The sequence below is a fragment of the Megalobrama amblycephala genome, linkage group LG23, assembly GCF_018812025.1.
Source record: "Megalobrama amblycephala isolate DHTTF-2021 linkage group LG23, ASM1881202v1, whole genome shotgun sequence".
Classification (NCBI taxonomy): domain Eukaryota; kingdom Metazoa; phylum Chordata; class Actinopteri; order Cypriniformes; family Xenocyprididae; genus Megalobrama; species Megalobrama amblycephala.
In genome coordinates this window covers 17,357,635-17,379,001 of record NC_063066.1, presented here as the reverse complement: position 1 = coordinate 17,379,001, position 21,367 = coordinate 17,357,635, and the positions used below count along the sequence as shown (strand labels likewise).

Here is a 21,367-nt window from a genome sequence, read left to right as displayed (position 1 = left end):
ATAAGAGAATGACTTGTACGGCAGCATTTGTGCATGAAGGTACCTCACGAAATTGATTTCGGACAGAATTCTGAGGCAGCGTAACAGTTTAATGATCTACAGCAATATAGCGCGAGCTTTGGTGAGAACTAAACAAATATTTAATTACTACAGTAGTAATTTCTCGATAGAAATGATATCAAAATTGAAATATGTTGATCAAAATCGTACATTTATACACAAACTGAGCAGCAAACGCAACTTTCGGACGCCTTTGATATCCCACAATCCTGTGCTTTCCATTCTGTGACACTTGAGCTAGAAAAATAAAGATGGCGTCCGAAAGTTGCGTTTGCTGCTCAGTTTGTGTGTAAATGTACGATTTTGACCAACATATTTCAATTTTGATATCATTTCTATCGATAAATTAATACTGTAGTAATTAATTATTTGTTTAGTTCTCACCAAAGCCCGCGCTATATTGCTATAGATCATTAAACTGTTACGCTGCCTCAGAAGTCTGTCCGAAATCAGTTTCGCGAGGCAGCAAGACAGCTACCTAAGTTTTCGGATGCAGCCTATGTTTGAACGAAACAACAGCGTGCCGCTAGAAGTTACGCAGCTGTGCAGCTGTCCACATCTGTTGCCATGGTTACAAGCGGAAACCAGGGATAACGCAGATATTACGTCATTGACAGGCGACATGTCTATGTGAGGGACGGGCACTATTTAAAATTGTGAATTTCTCTGAATTTACAAATTCTTGTAAACATTTAGGATAATGTAAGTGTACAGTTTAACGAAATATATGTGCACGTGGTTTTTGGATATTTTAATATAAAAATCTTATATTGTGCCTTTAACAAAGTGTTGTAAATACTATAATATATACAGTATACTACAATTTACTATAGTATGGTTCAAAAACACTATACTATAAATTACTATGGCATTTTTCATATTTAAAACAACAACATAAAGAGTTCAAACTAGCCTAAAATGGTTTTCTGTCTCTCAGCCTGGTCCATCTGGTCAGCTGGCTGGTTTTGAATGGCACTTTTCACTTTGAGCCTAATTTTGCTCTCATGTTTAACATGAATACTACGCTGCAATATCTGAATGATTTGATAAATTGTAGGCACACTCACCCCTCAGACATCTGCTATTATTCACACTGGAGTGAATTTGACAGCCTCTGAATTGGTTTCACAAAGAAACGCTGCAATGGCTTTATTGTTGTCTACTGCCATCTATTGTTCAATGTCTGGAATTAATAGAGTAGCTACTATTGAGTCACAACACAGAAGGCATTGTCTGAATCAGTTTGTTGTTTCATTGTCTTTTTTCATTTGTGTTCACATTACATAAATTCATCTTCTGTTTGAAAAGAAAATGGCAATAATAAGTAGGGGGGAAACAGTCTCATCACTTTTGGTGGGGTTCACAGTGTTGACACATTCTTTGAATAGACTAAAAGACTAACAATTTCCAGTCACCATGGATTTGTACAATCACAAGAGGCTACATATCACAACAACAGAAGCTTTTGTATGTCTGGTAGTCAAAGGCAACAACAACTTGGTAGTAACTTATTTTATACCACTCTGACACATCATTATCATCTGATTAATGTTTGGGAATCGTTGGCATTTAAACCTGTGAACTCGGGTGATACGGTAGCCATTAGTAGCAGATAAATGATGCCACAGATCTTCAGATATGAAACTCCCTCAGTGATCACAAGTTTTGATGTCGTGTGAACAGGTTTAAATGTTGGGGATTCCCCACCATCTGACATCTGAAGAAGTGCCATGGAGAATGAATTCAAAATGTAGTTAAATGAGATTTGACTGAATCCTACCAGACATTACACAATGACCTGGATGTATAAACATTTTAACAGACAGAGACTTTATCTAAGGCATTAAAGAAAGATGGTCTGTTTTCAAACCCATTTTTCTTTTGTTTGAAACCCAAACAGCCAGAGGCCACTAATGTAACAGGAACACCAAGAGATTATCAACAGTCTGAATTGGCAGTATTTGTAGTTCTTAGTGGTAGATGTCTCTTTTTAAGGCATTTCATGTAGTTTCTATGCAGTCACACAGAATATTATAGTGTGGTAGAATAAATGATGATGGGTTGATCCTTTAAACATGTTCTTTGTGGTGCTTGACACAAATTATAAACAGCATTGCCTCCTTGTTGGACCTTTAAAGTCAGAGGAAAGATAAGGAAGCCAAACAACAATTTATATTATAGATTACTGTATCTCCACAATCATAGATGCGGACAGTAATTTCATCCTGCAGCCACTAAGAAACTGATTTTTACAACATCACAGTTTTTTTTTTTATAAACATCACAGATTATCCATGTCATATGATGATAAAATAAGGGGCAGCACTTTAAATTTATCAGAGAGAATAAAAGAACATCATAATAGCACCTCATTTATAGGCTGTCTGATGAACATCTGACCAATCTGACAAGAAAGGAAGCTCTCATTATTTACAATGGAGTGAAACGGATACATTCATGTTGCTATAGTGGATCATATTCTTAATCACATTCAATGGAACAAATTAGGAAATGGAGCAAATAACAAACCTGATATTTTGTAGAATTCAACCAGCTCCGCTGCCTAGTGACTACTAACCATTTAACACAGAGTTAAACAATAAAGCATGGAAGAATCCCACATAATTCACTGGGTAGGTGTGAACTCCCTGGAATGTATTGACAGGAAGGAATAAGGATTATGTTCATCCACAAACCCGGTTAACATCATGTAAGAGTTGCAATCTCTGTGTGATCTGATCTGGACTGACAGTAGGGCTCACTCCTCACCATGATCCATTGCTGAACGTTGGATGTACGTTTCTTCTTTAGTCCCCCAGGCCATTCTGTGAGCCCTTCAGATAGAGCTCATCCTGAGAGAGCTGCCCGTCGTAGCTCTCCATGTATAAACTACCACTGCTGCTGCTACCGCTGCCCCCGTTACCTAGGAAAGTGCCTACAGCCCGGCCCTGCCGCGCGTGCCCTACTGCATCGCTGAACACTTTGTTTATCTGCTCCTCAGAGGGCATCCACCAGTCAGGATTAGAAGCACAGTGCATCCGGATAAACTCTGAGAGAGGGAACACCACGGGAGATAGACAGAAAGGGAGGAGACAGAACATGTGAGATGCTAAATTAAGTTTGAATAATTATCGCATTGAGAATCTGTTTAAAATAAATGCCTCCCACATACTAAAATCAAAAAAGTATAAGGGTGTTTTCACACTTTTGCAGTTCGGTTCTCTTGGTTCGTTTGGTCCAGTGGTCCTGACCAAATAAGAAAATGATACATTTAGCCCTGGTTCACTTAGCACTCACAGATTTTGTTAAAGAACTTCCAAACCAATGCTGTATGCTGGGCTAAATGCCCTCGTCGCATGTGCGCACATACAGTATGATGATATTTTTACCAGCTGAGAGTCAAAATAGAGACAGAATTTTTTCTGTTACACACACTAACGAGGATCTACTGAAATAATATGTGGTTCCGACACAAGTATCAAACTGTAATGGGCAACATTGTGACTATGATGAGAAAAAACAGGTACGCTTGAGAATTCTGTCATTTTAAGGAGCTGTTTTTAGTTTGTTTAGATGTCTTTGTTCTGTGTTGCGTTCATATTTCAGAGCTTGTTTGGTGCGCACCAAGGTTCGGATGGCAGCGTTCGCACTTAAAGGGTTAGTTCAAAATTCTGTCATTAATTACTCACCCTCATGTCGTTCCAAACCCTTAAGACTTTTGTTCATCTTCGGAACACACATTAAGATATTTCTAATGAAATCCGTGAGCATTCTGGTCTCCGATAGACTGCAACACAATTACCACTTTCAAGGCCCAGAAAGGGAAAAAGACAGTTTTAAAATAGTCCATGTTACTACAGGGGTTCAACCTTAATGTTAAGAAGAAACGAAAATACTTTTTTTGTGCAAAACAAACAAAAACTACTATGTGATCAGTGTAGGAGACTGACATAGAAGAGAAGAAATTGTTCAATTGTTTTTTTGCGCACAAAAAGTATTCTCGTCGCTTCATAACATTAAGGTTGAACCACTGTAGTCATATGGACTATTTTAGTAATACCTTTCTGTGCCTTGAAAGGGGTAATTGTGTTGCAGAGGCCACAAAAATTCACGAATTTAATCAAAAATATCTTAATTTGTGTTCCAAAGATGAACTAAGGTCTTACGGGTTTGGAACGACAGGAGGGTAATTAATGACAGAATTTTCATTTTTGGGTGAACTAACCCTTTAAATCAAATAAACTACACTAACAGAGCAATCGCACCAATTTGTTTTAATCGAACCTGCCAAGTGTAAACACACTAAAAATACTTTTAGCTCACTACCTCTGAGACAAGTGACCTTGACAGGGTTAAGAGGCCGTCTCTCCGGTCCTGTTTCCCCTGTGTGTACCGAACGTTTCCTTTTCCCCAGACCGCATGAGTATTTCAGCTCATCTGTGGTGAACACAAACCGGATAAGGTAACGCAGGAGCCGCCGGCCATCTTTTTTTGAGGAGTTGACTGCCTCATCCCACTGCTTATTGGTGATGAAGAGAGGATAGTTACCCAGAAGCTGTTTACTGCCCTATTTAAAAAAGACAGAGATTATAAGATTATAGACTGTAGAGTAGAAAAATTCTTTAATGCTCTATTTAATCTTTAATGCGCTTTAACGCATGAACATTTCAACAGACACGGTGCTAAATATTGTCCCCTAAAAACAAAAAAATTCAATATAAAGAACTGAAACTTTACTGGAATTCTGTTGCTTTTAGTTTTTTTTAACAGTTCGTCAAAGTGATATTTTCATAACCCCAGATTAGACCTTAATTTGAATAAGAGTTTCAGTTCATGTTCCACTGGTAACAGTGTCTTGCATAAAGTTGTGTCACTGTGGTTTTCAGAACTATTTTAACAGAGGATTTTGATTTTCAGTCAGGCTCACCTCAGTAAGCTGCTCTTCGGGCTGGGGCTGCACAAATTGGTTGTAGTGCTGAAGAACAGTCTTAAAAAAGTCCAAAACATTCTGGCAAGGAGCTGTTGAAAGCATAAACCAGAAAAATGTGTTGGTTGGTGAACTTTTTGTTTTATTTAAACCAACTGAGCTGTTGCACATATGCCAAAAACAATGAACTGTTAGGTGCAATGTGTATTTTTTTCAATCAAAGTTTTATACCTAATGAAATTAATAGTGCAACTATGAAATGAATGAATACATACTACTCACTTTGATAATATCTGGGGCTTAGAAAAAGCTGCTGTAATCTTCATATAGGGGTTTCCCCCTTCTTAGTGGCAATTCTGAGAGCACAATGTCTCAATAACTTTCAGTTGTGGAATAAATTAATCATAGGTGACAAATAGTGATACTGAGAAAAGGGTTTTTTTTTTTTTTTACAAAGGCATCTAAAACTGAAAACTTTTCAATACAAAAAAATTATATTGCTAAGGCCAGATATGTAAACGGCTATAGACAAAAAAAGAAAACTTGTCCCCCCAATATGACTAAAATATTTTACTTTATTTCATTAATATTTAAATTCTAAAAATTAAATCTATTAGGAAAAATAGTTGCTAACTGTTGCAAAAATACTATTGTACAGTAAAATTAAAAAAAAAAAAGTATTTAATAATAATAATAATAATAATAATGCTTTATTTTACAGAACAACAGTACCATTGTTTATGGCTGTCTTGATTTCTCTCCTTTCAAAAGTTAAACTACGAAGCTTTTATTTTGGCAAATTTTTTTTTTAAATAATAAGAAAAAGCTGGGCTAAAGCTTCTCTTTTGTTGACAACAGATTTATATACAATTCTCATTTACCAATCAATGAGAATCTACTCCAGCAAGTACAATAAATATTTAGCATGTTACATTGTACACCTTTAAAAGTAGTTTAGGATTGTAATTATAATTTAGTGAACATTTTTTGCAAAAATATTATAAATATGAAATCTTATAGTGGATTCTGTGTCTGTTATCATGCCTGAAATAAAAGTAAAGCAATCAAATAAAGTTTTATACCTGGTATGTTGTCCAGTTTGTGTCTCAGTTCCTCATTTTCTTGCTGTAGACTAAGAACTTCCTGTTCCAGCTCCATACAGCGTGGACAACAACCTTCCTCCTCCTCGTCTTCCTCAGGCAGTGTTGATGAGGGGTGTCCGTAGGACTCTGATGGTGCTGGTGAAGCCCAGCCGCTTAAGTTCTGCCTCGGGGACCCTGATGCTGCCGGCTCAGCGTCTACTGGACGGCACCGTTCACTGTCTGATGACTGGGGTCCGGATAGCAGGTAGTTCTGAAGTGACTCTGTGAAAATCCGGAGGAAAGCAGAAGTCTGCTGCTGGTTCCAGTGGTTGCCCCGTTGGGTCTCCTCACCTGGGTTCTCCAGGGATGACTCCTCCGACCTGGGCTTAGAGCTGAGCCTCTCTCTGGGAGACAGGCTATTGTCCTCCTGTTTTATGTGAGTAGAGATGGAAGAGGATGGAGGGGCCAGGGAAGGCTGGGCTTCAAGCAGCCGTCCGTTGTTGTTGAGGAGGCTGAGCACTCGACTGCACTGCTGGGCAAAAGCATCCAATATGAGCCGGTTTTCTATGAGGAGAGATCAAAATTACACACAAGTTACCATAACATTGCAGCATTGGATTTCGTTTTATTTTTTACATATTAAAAAAAAATGTAACCATATATGAAACTATCATGTATTTCAAAACATGCATAATATACGTAAAAAAAAAGCATAACTTTTATACAATAAAAGTACATGGTGACCACAGTTTTTTTTTTTTTTTAAATATTAATTTTGTGATGATTTATCAGTGCTATTTTGTACTTTTTGTATCTCAGATATTCTGCTAAACATCTCCTTTGGTACTCTATGGAAGAAATATAATAATATTAATATGATAATATCCCTTTAACGCTAAACATTGATCAACTCACACATCATTTGTGGTAAACGGAAGCTCAAGCATGTTCGCTTGACATGCGAGAACCACTGAGGTTCATTCTCGTGTGTTAGGCAGCACGTTTGAGCTTCCGCAAGAGGTTTGTTCTCATGTGTCAAGCAGTTTCAGCTGAGTTTCTGTTTATGTTCCCTGATCAATGTTTATATGTGAATAAAAGCCTAAATTTAATCTGTTCATCATATAAAGTGATCGAGTCTCTTCAGAAAATTTGGACTAAACCACTCAGATCATATGGATTAGTTTTACAATCTCTTTATGAACTTTTTGAAGTGGTAGTTGCGTAGCTGTCAATGGAGAGTACAGAACTAGCTCAGATTTTTATTAAAAATATCTTCATTTGTGTTCTGGGTTTGGAACAACTGATGGAGTACATGACTAACTAACTAACCCTTTAATATTTCAATTTAGCCTAACATCACCATAGCATTGCTAGCATAGCATCTTTATAAACTATATTTTGACTTTTTTTGTTATGTCCTTCTTGTCCTTTATTTGCACTTTCCATCATTTTTATCTTTAAATCTGCAACTAGGCCCTGCATGCCTACAGATTTAGGATATAAAGATAAGGATGCTGTGAACCTGCACACACACACACGCACACATACAAATATCTAATTTACATGGTGTCACTGTTCTAATAAACACTGTTCATTTCTTCCAAATCCTCTAAATATGATGAGAAGCAGCAGAGAGATTAATAAAAGGAAAATGCTGACCAACCAACCGCATACAATTACTCTGTCTCCCCACAGCCTTCTGGCCGCGCCCAGATGCAGAATCTTAAGAGGATGATTATGAATTTGCCACCCTCACACAAAGACACAGGGCAGACAATTATCAGCTCAGGCAGTTGCTGTGGCACCCGTATGACTGACGGGCTCGAGCCTCCGCCGTCGCCTGGATGTGTCTATCAGGCTTAAGCAGATGTGGCCATTTATTAACATGCGCAGCATCTCTGTTTACCCCCAGCAAGATGGATTTGATATCATTCTCCTCTATCGTTCCCTCTCTCCTTTCCTTTGCTGCTGTCATTCTGTCTCTTTCCTTTCACTTCCCCTTTCTCCTTCTCTCCCTCCCTCTCTTTCTTCCTCCGTTATGCCATGCAGAGTGAGCCTCATGAAATTTCATTAAACACAACATGTGCCGCAGAGCCAAATTTATGAGCCACATTTGTTTTAATCACAATCCCTTTAGAGGAGGGATTTTTTAAATGCAATTTGGATTATTGCACTGATCTCAGAGCTGTGTCCTTGGGTGTCTACGGCTCCTTTCCCCTGAGCTAGAAAGATGAAACCATTAGCATTGTCTGATTGGCCAAAAAATATCCCCATGTATTATTTTGTAGCTGATATGCCATAAAAATATTCCATAACAGTAAAGCAAAATGGCTGCACTATTTACACTGTGAACTCTGATCTTCAGTGGAAACACCCACTGTGCGCAATTAATATTTAGTGAAACCCTTTTAATGATGTCCAGGTGAATTTGAGAATGGACTCTCCATGTTAAACACTGCATTAAAAGACATAAAATGTGCATGGTTGATCTTGAACCTTTCCATATCCAATCTAATAACTTGTGTGGAGAAAAATAGATCAGCTGAATGTTTTGACAGACACTGAGGCGCCCTGCTGTACGATAATGACACAACTTCTCAATTTGTGAAGGCCTGAGGCTCTGATGAATGAAAACAATCTCTGGTGACAAGCACATGAAAAACAATTACTGAAGTTGGGTAACTCATTGAGTTGGTGAGAAAAACAAGACGCTCTCCACACATGCATGTGGGAGCATCTTAATGCAGCATGTAAAGAAATCTAACAGTACTTGATGAGACTCATGTTTGTTATATAGCTCATCTCTATGATCATGAGACCAGTGTTTACATTTTATTGTAAAACTCTACAACTCTTCATTACTGATACTCATTTTTGTCACGAGCAGTGTTCATTTCAGGAATTACCTAAGCAGGTGTGTCAACCACTTTGGTAAATAAAGTACACTCACAATGTCATCTCAAAGTGTATGATAGATACAGAACATGTTATTGCAGGTTTATTAGGAAATTGTTAAGCTCTGTTGTTGTTTTCAGTCATTATTTTCGGGTAAAAAACGATGTGAAATTAAGCATGTCGACAATGCTTTAATAAGTCGCATCATTTGGGCGTGGATCTCAAAATATGGATGAGTCGCGTTTAAAAATAAGTCCCATATGAAGGAAAAAAATACACTTGCCTTTCTTATTCGGTTGCTCGAACTTCGAAGTTAGACAGTCTAGGTCTCAGCTTCGTGATGAATTCATGGGTAAAAGTTTCTTAGGCAAACTTGTTCACTTACCTGAGCTTATTCCATAGGTGCAGTCTGGAGACTGGTGGCTGGGCTCGGCGCGACCCGCCGGGTATCTGCCTGACTCCTGGCCGGCGACCCTCCTCTGGCTGCCAAATGATGCCGCCGCCGCTGCCGCCGTGGCGCTCCCCGCTGATGATGCCGCGCTGGATGTCGCGACTCTGCTGCTGGGCCTGATTTCGCAGGGGAGACGGTGCTGCTGACTGCTGCTGATGGAGAGGCAGGCTTGAGGAAGCGGCAGGCGCTGTGAATACTGCTGCTGTTGATGAGTGAGATGATGAGGATGCTCTCCGAGCTGCGGGATGTCCACCATTGTGGGTCTGTCATATCTCGCCTTGCCCGCCGCGCGCTTGCTCTGGAAGGTCTTGAGGGAGCTGTACGGGCTCCGCTGCTGCTGCTGCCTGCAGATTTTGGGCGCAGAGAGACCCTCGTCTGCCGGTAGCATCTCCTCCTCCATCTCCCTCGGACTTGAGTGTCGTTCTGTCCCGGTGTGGTTAAATCAGTTATCCCAGTGTCTCGCCGCCTTGCTCTGTGTCTCAAACACTTCTAACTCTGTCTGAGATACTCAGAGGGTGGGTGACTTTATTGACAAGTCATTGCTCCAATCCCCTGGCGGTAACAGCACCCGCTGGCTTTAATTCTACCAACAGGGGAATACCGGCGGCACCCGCACGCGCCTCGCTACTCGGCGTGTATGTAGCTTGTGCTCCCATCAGTGGGAGCGTCAGATGAGAGAGGTGCAAGATGATATAAAGAGGTGTGCATGATCCCTCCATGTTTTTTTTTCTTTTTTTTTTCTTCTTCCCTCTTTCGAATAGCCATGTTGTCTATTAGGGGTAGCCTACGCTTTCTTTGTTGTTTTACACTGAACTGACAGAGGGGAAAAGAAAAGAAAGAACTTTAGGACTTATATCAGAGCCAATTGGAAATACAATAAATGCAAAAGGCTAAAATATTAAAGCTCCACATTCACAAGGTGTCAAAAGGGTAAAAAAAAAAAATTAATAATACAAATAAAAATGTAAATGTAAATTAAATGTAGGCCTAGTTAATTACATGTCGTATATAGAGTTATATTAATAGATAAATAAATAAACAAATAGTGTTTTTTTTTTTTTTTAGGAGCGTAGGTCTAACAGCAGCTCTGTATCACTCATCTCCAGTACTGGATGGAAGCAAATGGGGAACAGTTTTTTTTTAACCTTTTTGAAAGGTTTTTGCAGCGGGTTTCTCTTATAGTGTGGCGGGAGCGGGAAATGGAAAAGCCGAAGTGGAGCTGGAGCCAAGGACAGAATGCTTTGAGCAGGGAGGGGGAAACGCTGTTAGTCCGTTCCACTCATGCGTGGTTCCAAATCTGCTTTCAGTCTATGCGTTACTTGGCGACACAAAGATTGAAACTTTGCTGGAAATAGTTTCGTTTGCAGAAAATTTAGGCCTATACATAGGCTACTAACTGGCCAGTATTAGTCTAAACATAAATTACTCGCTACTCTGTATATCTACCGCCACTCACCGGCGTGCTATTATTCGGCAGCATTAACATCAAGACTGCGCGTGTGAGAATGGAATCAATAAATAGCCTTCTCTGTCTACAGAAGGTCTTTAAAGGGATAGTTCATTCAAAAATTTAAATTTTGTCATTTACTCACCCTCAAGTTTTTCCAAACCTGCATGAATTTCTTTCTTCTGCTGAGCACAAAAGATGATATTTTGAAGAATGTCAGTAACCAAACAGCTGATGAGTCAATGGGGCCCAACTGTTTGGTTAGGCTACTGACATTCTTCAAAATATCTTCTTGTTCAGCTGAAGAAAGAAATTCATAAAGGTTTGGAACAACTTGAGGGTGAGTAAATGATGACAGAATTTTCATTTTTGGGTGAACTATCCCTATGTGATGACCATTTAAGTCCATAGAGAGACGTGCAAAATAAACAAACAAAAAATCTTATTATTTCTTTTCATAAAATACAAATGAGCCTGTAAATAATGGCCTCCAGTGTTTTATCAGCTTTCCAAAAGACAACAATGGCCAGAAGAGGGCGACAACATGACACTTATGAAATTTTAATTTTAGATTCTAAGCTAAAACAGCTTAAGCAAAAAAAAAAAAGAAAAGAAAAAAAGAAAAGAAACTGTAAAAAAAGAAAAGTAAAGAAAAAATAAGAAAAAAAAACAGGCTTTTCTATTAAAGATATTGGACAGAGAATACACCTGAATCAGGTCCAGATGAAACACTCCCCGGGCAACAGGACGCAGATTAGATACAAGCTGTATGAATGCGCACGTCCGGCCAGCCAGCTGCGTGCGCGTCATAGAAACGGAGCGGGTGCGAGTCTAAAACAAACTCACGAGAGCAGCACATTTGAAAAGTCGCCCAGAGCAGACGCGCGAGTCTCTGTGCAGTCAGAACTTCTTGGGAAGAACTGCAAGATAGGAAAGTGTTTTTACCAGTCATTGATAAATAACGTATAGGTGACAGTTCATTATTTTACATCCACATGGATATCAAAAGTAGGCATATTTGATGAAAAGTTAACTAGACTAAAATGTCAGTAATCAGCGGGAGCGGGTAAAATGTGGATAGAATCATGGAATTTCTGGAAGTGATATTTTAAATCAATCTAGACCGGAGCTGGATGATTCCTAATACTGGATTTGGACAACAATTTTGGATTTAACTCCACTGACTGATTTAAATCTCATGAGCTGATGGAGTATTTTCCCGAATCATTGCTAGTTCGTTTAAAGCTCGCTTAACCCCAAAACGCCAGTTTATCGGGCGCGCTCTGTTTGAGAGGAACTGGCAAATTAAAGCGCATCTTGCCGGTATGGGGCGCCTGCTGAACTGCCTAGTCTTGGGGTATTTGACATGGAACCTGCGGATATCTGATGCCCGGGGAGAGTACTGTCACGGCTGGCTAGACAGCAGTGGGAATTATCATGATGGCTTTCAGTGTCCGGAGGACTTTGATACGGCGGACGCGACGGTGTGCTGCGGGAGCTGCTCGCTGCGCTACTGCTGCGCGGCGCCGGACGCGCGCCTCGACCAGGGAACCTGCACGAACGACAGAGAAGTGGAGAACAACACGCAATATGCTGCCCGTAAGACACAGATTAACTCGTAAATAAAGATATAAAATAAAGAATAATCTAATAAAAAAGTAAAACACGCAGATAAAAAAGCTGCAAAATTAACCACATAGGCTATATATAATTTTCTCCATTATGCCTATGATTGAGACAACGGACTGAAACTGAACAAACATAGGCCTACTTTAAAGTTTATTATTTAGAAAAATATTATTCCTGCAAAGTAGTTTTATCCTCTTACTATTTACAATTTTTAAAAACAAATGTGTAAAACAAATAGTTCTAGATATAACAGCGTGTTTTATGAAAAATGGGCTACTTGTCTAGTTTAGAACAGGGATATAAAATTAAGCCGTAATGACATCTGGTTGAATGACTTATAATAGGCTAGTTTACTTGTTACCAGCAAAATTATCACATTACAGAATGTCATAACAGGATTATGTGATAGTTTTGGTCTTAAGAATGAAGAGTGTATTACACAGTGTTTTACTCAGATAAAATGCCAGCAGAAATAAAGGGATTTCATATGCCAGCACTTGGCTGACGGACTTATTTGAGCAGAGCAGAGGTTAACCTGACACACCTGCTCTCCTTCTACAGCCACTGCATGGAGAAAATGTTCTTATCCTAATTTATTGATTTCTTTATTTCTAACTGAACAATTCAATTCAAAGTGGTTGAAAAGGTACAGTCACTGCAGGTGGTGACTTTGGCACCTCTGTGATTTTAATAAAAAATAAAACTAAAATAAAAAGCAATTAAAGTTTATTTAGTTGGCTGAAATGTTTGCAGTGTTTTAAGAAATATAATACATTATTACTACACATCTAATCACATTCATGAACAAACTAAATATTGTTACAACAAGACATATTTTGATAAAGGCTTCATTAATGATTTAGACCTGTCAGTATGACCAGATGATCATTATTCCTCATTCCACATAATATTGCCTGATCTCAGCTACATGTATATAAGAAAAGTAGGAAGACATCATTTTTATGTTGGTGACTGACCACCAAAACTGAGTCCTGTCTTAATGTCTTAATATGATTAAACATTCAGTTTACACAGACTTAAACTGGGTACACAAATGCATTTGGGTGGGTTTTCAATAACCTCAAGCAAACAGTGGGAATGTGCTTTGAATATTTTTAAAACTAGAGTTTTTGCCAATTTAGATATTGAAAAGATAGTTAATGTGAATAAATCTAAAAGCAGTTAAAAGATTCCCGTTATATATCTTGATTTAGCACAACACTGGTCATTACTTATCAGTGTTATCAGTGCTTTCAAAATGAATATTCACTATTAAATAACCAAGCAATAAATTAAATCTTAAGCAACAACTATCACACATTTTCAATAAAAAGGGATTTAAAAGTAACATTTGTGAAACCATAATTAATAAGACTGTAATGATATCTAAATTCAAAGTCAAGTCACATTTATTTACATAGTGTTGTATACTTATTATATTTAGTTCAATGTTGATTCAATTCAGTTCAATAAGTGTCAAAGTTGCAGAGTTTATCAATTATGAAATGAACATGATTCAGCTATAAAGCAGCTCTACAGAAGACAATAGTGTCATTATTCAGCTCAATTCAGTTCAAGTTTTATTCTCGTCCAGTCGTGTCAGTGCAGCGCAGTTGTTAATTTGACTGAATATTAAGTGTCCTCTAAACTCTTTTAAAGAACAGTTATTGTCATGAAAAATATTTTATATCATACTCAATATTAAGTTTAGGAATATAAGCATTATTGGATTCAACTCTTTAAGCACAAGTGCCATTTCTCTCTTTCAGAGCCCATCTACGTGCCCTTTCTGATGGTGGGCTCCATCTTCGTGGCATTTGTAGTGGTGGGTTCTCTGGTGGCCGTGTACTGCTGCACCTGCCTGCGACCCAAGCAACCCACCCAGCAGCCAATCCGCTTCTCGCTGCGCAGTCAGGGCGAAACCATCCCCATGATCTTCACCACAGCCCCTCCCAGCCAGCGCACGCCGTCACGCCAGTCCAGCACGGCCACCACCAGCTCCAGCTCAGCGGGAGGAGGGAGCTCAGTCCGTCGCTTCTCCCTGGGCCGTGGTGACACGCTGGGGCAGTGTTCGCAACAGCAGCTCCTGATGGTCTCATCTTCCTCAGCGTCTACTCCTGTGTCCATGACCCCGACGCAGCCCTTACTGCCTCCACCTCCTCCACCGCCCTATACCTCACAGCAGGGCCTACAGGGCAGCAATTCCCTCCAGCACACACATGGTCACAGCCAGTTACAGCTGCACCACCAGACCCTGCAAAGCTCAGGGTTCCTCCTGCCACAACAATACTTCTTTCCCCTACCGCAGGAATCCTTCTCTGGGAACAAGGGCTTTGCTGACTTCGGCCAGAGCTGACCTGGGCTTCTCGGCTGCTGCTCAAAAAGGAGACGGACACCAAAGAGTCGGTCATTCACAATGTGTTGTTGTAGACTCAAATTACAGGGGCTCCCGCTCAAGGAAACTAATACGTCTTTCAGCATGTGGGAGTGCAGCTGGAATTTAAGAAAGCCATGTGGAGCACTAAAGCTGCTGAGATAGTAAACTATCAATCTGACAGACTCTCAGGTGCTGGATACAACACACCAGAACATGGACGCCTACTTCAAAGCACCTATATCTACAATTGATCATATTTTGTATGCACTTTCAATCTGCTTCTATGATATAAGACGTCTTATTTTTGAAAAATACACTTTTGAAAAGTCTGGCTTGTCAATGACACTCCACTGAACATTTAGCCTCTGTATTTGAGGTAATTTGATTAAGGAAGAACAGATTATAAGAATTTTTTTCTTGACAATCTCAGTCCCGCACAAGTCGTGCACACAAATAGTGCCATGTATGAAGAAGGTTTTATAGAAATGGTATTAGATTAAAGGTTTAGTTACCAGACTGAGATTGTTCATAATGTTTAAAACAGGCATTCATCATGCGTCATTCTTGATAATAATACATACATTATCGGTCACATCAGGAGCACGTTAACATCATATGAATGCACAGAACTTCTGTTTTTAATGTCTGGAGAGCGTTCATTCTTCAATTTTGTATAATTTGTAGAAATTTAAGCCATTATTGGCTCCGTTTCAGATTACATTGGCAACAGAGTTTGTATTTTTTTTGTTATATTTGACATGAGACATTTTGTAAATGATCAGGTGTATCTAAATGTACAGTCCAGCTGGAACCACATCATGTGATGAGACAGCCTTCAACTAAGTATTATGGTCTCTAACCTCAATGTTTTTGAGCTAAATTAAACTGTTTTATCTTTCACCTGTGTTTAGCTGGTTTCACCACTATGAACAACATTAGATTTAAGAATGAAAGAGATGCATTCAATTATTTTCAGGACACATTTAAGAAACTGTATGACGAGGTTCCATTTTAGAACAGGATGACGTTCACACAGCAGCAGAATACGGTCGTCAGTCCTGTATTTGAGTCCTTACGGTTGCGTTCACACACAGTGCGGTTATTTACGGGAGTGACAACCGCATTCTTGAACCGAACTCACACCCGTAAATTTTCAGGACTCACAACCGCATTCTCAGAAAGCTCGCGCTGTGTGAACCGAACCGCACTGGACAACTAGTTGTCTGTCACGTCATACAGTGCGAGAAAGCCGCTATGCTAAGGGGTTTCTCGTGTGTGGTTTCACTTTTGGTAACTTACAGCGACGGAGATATGAGCTGAAGGTTTCATCTGAAGGTTTTGGGTTCAGTCACTATTGTCCACCGGAGCCGCTCCCGTCAGTTTTGAGTTCTGTGCGCGACTCAAATGCCGTGTCATGCGCGAGACACTGCAATAGACCCAGCATCTCAAAGGACGTGAGACGCAACACCGGCTGGCGCGTTTACATTGAAGCTTATATCGGTTAATGAATATCTGACGGATGAATTCGCGGCTCAGTTGGACTCTTGTCTTGTCAAAAAGTGAAGACTTTCAGTTTTATGGACATCGCTATCTTTGATATTACTTTGGTCACTGTCGCTATGGTTACTGGTAAGAGAATATGGGCTTGACTCTGGTTGCACGTTCATACAGACAGTATTCGAGACGTTGCTGTAAGTTGCTGTGTGAACGGAAGATTTCGAGACTCACACCTGTAAATAAATGCGTTTGTCAATCCCAAAAACTAACAGTGTGAACGTAGCCTAAATGTGGCATTCCAGAAAGCTATTTATTACCCAAGATGGAAAAACTTGTTTTAACCTATATGGACTAATTCTTTCTATGGACATAGCAGTGGATAAAGTTACATCAAGCATTGGCCAACATAAATATCCGGACCGGCTGTTATTAAAATATGGAATGTATAACAACTATTGTTGTCACTGACCAACAGAACATTGACAAATCAAAACTATAAGAGGATGTCATTTATTTGACAAATTTCCGCCTTTTCCTGTTTGGGTTGATATCGCATCCTGTTTAATGCCACACACGATGACCAGCTTCAGTGTCATTCTGTCCACACTACATTCTGTGCATTGCAACAGTCACAGAAAATGCTTGATTTTTAAAGGGTTAGTTCACCCCAAAATTAAAATAATGTCATTTATTACTCACCCTCATGTTGTTCCACACCCGTAAGACCTTCGTTCATCTTCGGAAGACAAATTAAGATATTTTTGATGAAATCCGATGGCTCAGTAAGGCCTCTATAGACAGCAATGCCATTGTAACTCTCAAGATCCATAAAGGTACTAAAAACACATTTAAAACAGTTCATGTGAATTCAGTGGTTATACCTTAATATTAAGAAGCAATGAGAATATTTTTGCGCGCCAAAAAACAAAATAACGACTTTTCAAAAATATAATGATGGGCCGATTTCAAAACACTGCTTCAGAGCTTTACGAATCGGGTCAGTGATTCGGAGCACCAAAGTCATGTGATTTCAGCAGTTTAGCCATTTGATAGGAGATCCGATTCACTGATTCGATTCGTAAAGCTCTGAAGCGGTGTTTTGAAATCGGCCCATCACTATATTGCTGAAAAGTCATTATTTTGTTTTTTTGGTGCACAAAAAGTATTCTTGTCACTTTTTAATATTAAGGTAGAACCACTGATCTCACATGAACTGATTTAAATATGTTTTAGTACCTTTATGGATCTTGAGAGTTACAATGGCATTGCTGTCATTTTTGGGTGAACTAACCCTTTAATATATACCATTCAAAAGTTTGGGGCCAGTAAGATTAATACTTTAATTCAGCAAGGATGCTTTAAATTGAACAAATGTAACAGTCAAGACATTTATAATGTTACAAAAGATTTTCATTTCAAATAAATGCTGTTCTTTTAAACTTTCTATTCATCAAAAAAAAAAAAAATCAAAGAATCCTGAAAAATATCCTGTTTTCCACAAAAAATGTTAATCAGCACAGCTGTTTTCAACACTAAAAATTAATAGAAAATGTTTTTTTTGAGCAGCGCATCATCATATTAGAGTGATTTCTGAAGGATCATGTGAGACTCAAGACTGGAGTAATGATGCTGAAAATTCAGCTTTGCTATCAAAATAAATTATATTTTGAAATAGAAAACATTTAAATAGCTATATTTCACAATATTACTGTTTTTGTTTTGTTTTACAGTATTTTTGATCAAATAAATAGGCCTTGGTGTGGTGAGCATCAGACACTTATTTAAAAATTTTCCGACCCCAAACCTTTGAACGATAGTCAATATATTTTGCACAAAATATATTTTCTGAACATACGAAAAGTTAGTGGAATACATTCATGGGAAGTGCTGAGCAAGAATTTTCTCATGATTAAACAGTATAAACAGATTTTGTTTGCTGTAAACAAGACATCAAGGTTAATTTTAACATCCTAACTGCCCTTTCAAAAGGAAGTGTGCAAGTATTTCGAAGAAGAGTGTAATAGTAAGTGCTGTGCAGATGGTGAAACATCTCAAAGGTGTTTTAAAAGAGGACATGAAATCCAATGCACAGTATTTGACAGTTTAGAAGTGGTATAATTTAATGCTCGTGCAGAAAAATAAATGTTAGAAATGCATTGGTCTAGACAGGAAATAAGTTCTTGGAAGTTTATGGTACAGAAAACAAATCGCCAAATCATGATTTCACGTTCAATGAATCCCCAATGGAGAGTCATGCGATCTTTGCTCCACACATCACATACGATCAATGATTCTCTTGATGCCTGCTACAATACTGTTCCAATATATCTTGGATAACCTTGAGGTTTCTTCAGGATATAATTAACAGAATCTGGTGATGCAACAAGAAATTACCAGAGAACAGCTTCAGTTGTAAAGTTTATTTCAGTAGTCCTTCATGGCAGTTAAAGACAAAACATTTAAAAGTTTGCAGTTCCAACATGCTAAACAATCATTTAACAAAAAGACAGAAAGATCTGAAAGAAAAATTAAAACACCCAATACAGAATTCAAAACCATATCAAAGTGCATTTTCATTCTTTAAAGTGACCAACACTAGAGGGAGATTCAGCGTACAATTAACATTTAGGCTAAACCAAGAACGACTTTTCCGTTCATGCAATCAGTCACTTTGACAGACAGGATTTTAGAAAGCAACAGTCCAAGCCTTTAACCAACGTCACATCATATTTCCAGCGTTCGAGTCGGATGATGACCCACGACGCCACCGATCGGTCAAAAGCACAACTTAAGGAACGAAATGCACAGAGCTATTAATGTATTCTTGTCACGTTAAATAAAAGACATTTCAGCTTGAAGAAGAAGTGTTACACTGAGATCTGAAACTAAATTAAGAACATGTACAGTACATCCATCCAGATAAATAATACTGCAACTGATATGAACTATATAAGAGAATATTCATCACATAAAAGATAAAAGAGTGCATTGTGCAACATCTCCGGTCAAGCTTTAGCAGAGCTTCATACAAACCGAGACATACAGACACGTGACACACATGCGCTCTCACACTTATCCCTGCGCACACACACGTACACACACACACACCTGCTGACGTACAGGGCCATGCAATGGCATACAGCTCACTTTTAGTATACCCGGAGTCGTGCAGACGGATGAAACGAGCAGCGTCACACAACCGGACACAAAGGACATCACACACGCATCTCCATTCGAGTCTCACTATTCTAATACAGTTAAACGGACATGCATACCGACGGAATCACGAACACTCACGCGGTCGCACGCATCCGTAACGTAGCTCACATGCACATGCAGACGACACACGTTGCGCAGACGCACTATACAAAACGTGCTCTCCCACAGGGAGAAGAAAACCAACGCGCAAACTCCACCATCAAATAAAGAAGCGTTAATAAGACAGTTGTAGTCACAGGCGACGTAAGCTCATGAACCACGACCAGTTTCTGAAGGGAAACCACAAAAAAGAGGGATGACGTTTTCATTACAAAGCAGATCAGTCCAAAAAGTCACACTTAGTCCAATATAAAAATACAAATTCACAAAATAACTATAGAGACAAAGTTGTATCGATACTGTGTGGGTCTGGCGAAATCCTCCGTTCCTCCCCTATGCTAATGGCACTTATGTTTGAGGGATTAACACTCTGTTCTAAGTCAAATAAACGTTATGGTGAACATCTGATCGTCTAAAAGAGCTTCACACGAGGCCCTTGCGATGAGCCGGACGCATAAACGGGGCCTAGGTTCAATACGCTTGTGTAGCAGCCTGATACATTATTATTTTGGTCTAACGTGTAAGCGTGCTATTATAACGCTGCCTAGCTAGAGTCTCTGAAATACTATCTCACTGGGGGGAAAAAAAGTTCCTGTTAGGCACCTTTGTGATCATTGCAGCCGTGTAAGAATGTGGAATGCAGAAACGTGTTCAAGAAAGTCATTGAAACGTTGCCGAATTGTAAAATAAAAAGCTAAGAAGATCTGAAGAACCAGGCACGATGAACAGACTGATCAAATCAAAACACAAAACAAAACATACTAAAACAAAACTAAATGAAACAAGTAATTGGCTGAAGGCAACAACAAATGTAAGGCCTTGATACATTAGATTTAACAAAAACAATAAATAATAAAAAAAACTTAGTGCAGAGAGCATTTGAGGAGTGTAAAAACAACCGGTTAACACCGAATTATAATTTCTAAATACATATAGTTTTAAAAACAGGGACTGCATTCATAAAGTTCTTTGGAAATTTCCGGTGACCTGGGATACGTCTTTTTTTTTTTTTTTTTTTTGTGTGTGTGTGTGTGATGCAAGTAAAATACCGAAGCGTTAAAAAACAAAAGGGAGTGTTTAATGTGCCATTAATGATTAGGAAGTCACAGTCAAAGACCATTACCACAAATGTTTCTCAACACCTTTATCACCACCCTCATCAACACCACATTTTTGGCTGTAACACTCATAGCCGAAGGAATGGCGGAGGAGAGAGGAGAGTCAATTTTTTATGCTGTTCTCCTCTGTTTGACAGATCAGAAACCATACTGACCGCAGGCCGGGCAAAAATATGCTAGCACAGTGCTAGTGTCTGCTGTTGAATATACAACTACAGCACAACAGAACTTGATTTTTTCCACTCTCTCTTTCTCATACTGCTTCGTTTTTCGTATCCATTGTTGCCCAGGGTGCCCTAGGCTGGCCAAAGTTAAACTGACAGGCTTCAGCTCTCTGTCAGCTTTTAAAAAGTTGAGTGACCGCTGAAAGGTGGCGGGGTCCAGCGAGCCGGATCTCACCACTCATTGGTCCGCTGCTTGGTGGTGTCATAGGCTCTGATGACCTCAGACTGGGAGAGCACTCCGTTCTCATCCTGTGAGAATGCGTAGCCGTCTGTAAACAGGACCCAGAAAACATGCATCAGATAAATACACTCGACTAAACATTCTGCTGGCAAATTTAGGAG

General features: G+C 39.2%; 3 protein-coding genes across 13 annotated transcripts in view; 1 reads left to right on the top strand and 2 right to left on the bottom strand.

Annotated features, from left to right (window-relative positions):
- Positions 1-1,289: 1,289 nt before the first annotated feature.
- On the bottom strand, positions 1,290-16,253 carry LOC125258856 (BEN domain-containing protein 4). Of its 5 annotated transcripts, XR_007182693.1 has the most exons (8): positions 16,168-16,253; positions 9,350-10,228; positions 6,070-6,633; positions 4,988-5,079; positions 4,387-4,627; positions 2,830-3,109; positions 2,590-2,708; positions 1,290-2,464 (listed from the first exon to the last, which is right to left on the bottom strand). XR_007182693.1 is itself a non-coding variant. In XM_048176026.1 (7 exons), exons 2-6 carry the CDS (start codon positions 9,813-9,815, stop codon positions 2,868-2,870), a joined length of 1,605 nt encoding a protein of 534 aa, XP_048031983.1. In that variant the 5' UTR covers positions 9,816-10,228; positions 16,168-16,253; the 3' UTR covers positions 1,290-2,708; positions 2,830-2,867. The 5 variants fall into 5 exon arrangements, 3 of the variants coding, with proteins under 3 accessions (XP_048031983.1, XP_048031984.1, XP_048031982.1); XR_007182692.1 differs by having other exon boundaries at positions 2,590-3,109; XM_048176026.1 differs by having other exon boundaries at positions 1,290-2,708.
- shisa3 (shisa family member 3) lies at positions 11,208-15,768 on the top strand. Its single transcript, XM_048176028.1, has 2 exons — positions 11,208-12,461; positions 14,261-15,768. The coding sequence occupies exons 1-2, from the start codon at positions 12,188-12,190 to the stop codon at positions 14,845-14,847; spliced, it is 861 nt and encodes a 286-aa protein (XP_048031985.1). The 5' UTR covers positions 11,208-12,187; the 3' UTR covers positions 14,848-15,768.
- A 2,517-nt stretch (positions 16,254-18,770) lies between the features above and the next one.
- The window catches only part of atp8a1 (ATPase phospholipid transporting 8A1), a 154,176-nt gene continuing 151,579 nt past the window's right edge, over positions 18,771-21,367 (bottom strand). For all 7 annotated transcript variants that reach the window (XM_048176437.1, XM_048176433.1, XM_048176432.1 and 4 more), the window contains one exon: positions 18,771-21,294. In XM_048176437.1, coding sequence (XP_048032394.1) covers positions 21,197-21,294 — 98 coding nt within the window. In that variant the 3' untranslated portion in view covers positions 18,771-21,196. The remainder of the gene's footprint in view (positions 21,295-21,367) is intronic.

What these genes read in the sequence shown, in the direction of transcription:
- LOC125258856 (XM_048176025.1), bottom strand. Translation starts at nt 9,815, where the DNA reads ATGGAGGAGGAGATGCTACCGGCAGACGAGGGTCTCTCTGCGCCCAAA. An exon ending in CAAACTGGACAACATACCAG is followed by an intron (nt 5,080 to 6,069) that starts GTATAAAACTTT and finishes TGCTTTCAACAG; the next exon opens with CTCCTTGCCAGAATGTTTTG. An exon ending in CAAGGTCACTTGTCTCAGAG is followed by an intron (nt 3,110 to 4,386) that starts GTAGTGAGCTAA and finishes TCCCTCTCTCAG; the next exon opens with AGTTTATCCGGATGCACTGT.
- shisa3 (XM_048176028.1), top strand. Translation starts at nt 12,188, where the DNA reads ATGGGGCGCCTGCTGAACTGCCTAGTCTTGGGGTATTTGACATGGAAC. An exon ending in CAACACGCAATATGCTGCCC is followed by an intron (nt 12,462 to 14,260) that starts GTAAGACACAGA and finishes TCTCTCTTTCAG; the next exon opens with AGCCCATCTACGTGCCCTTT.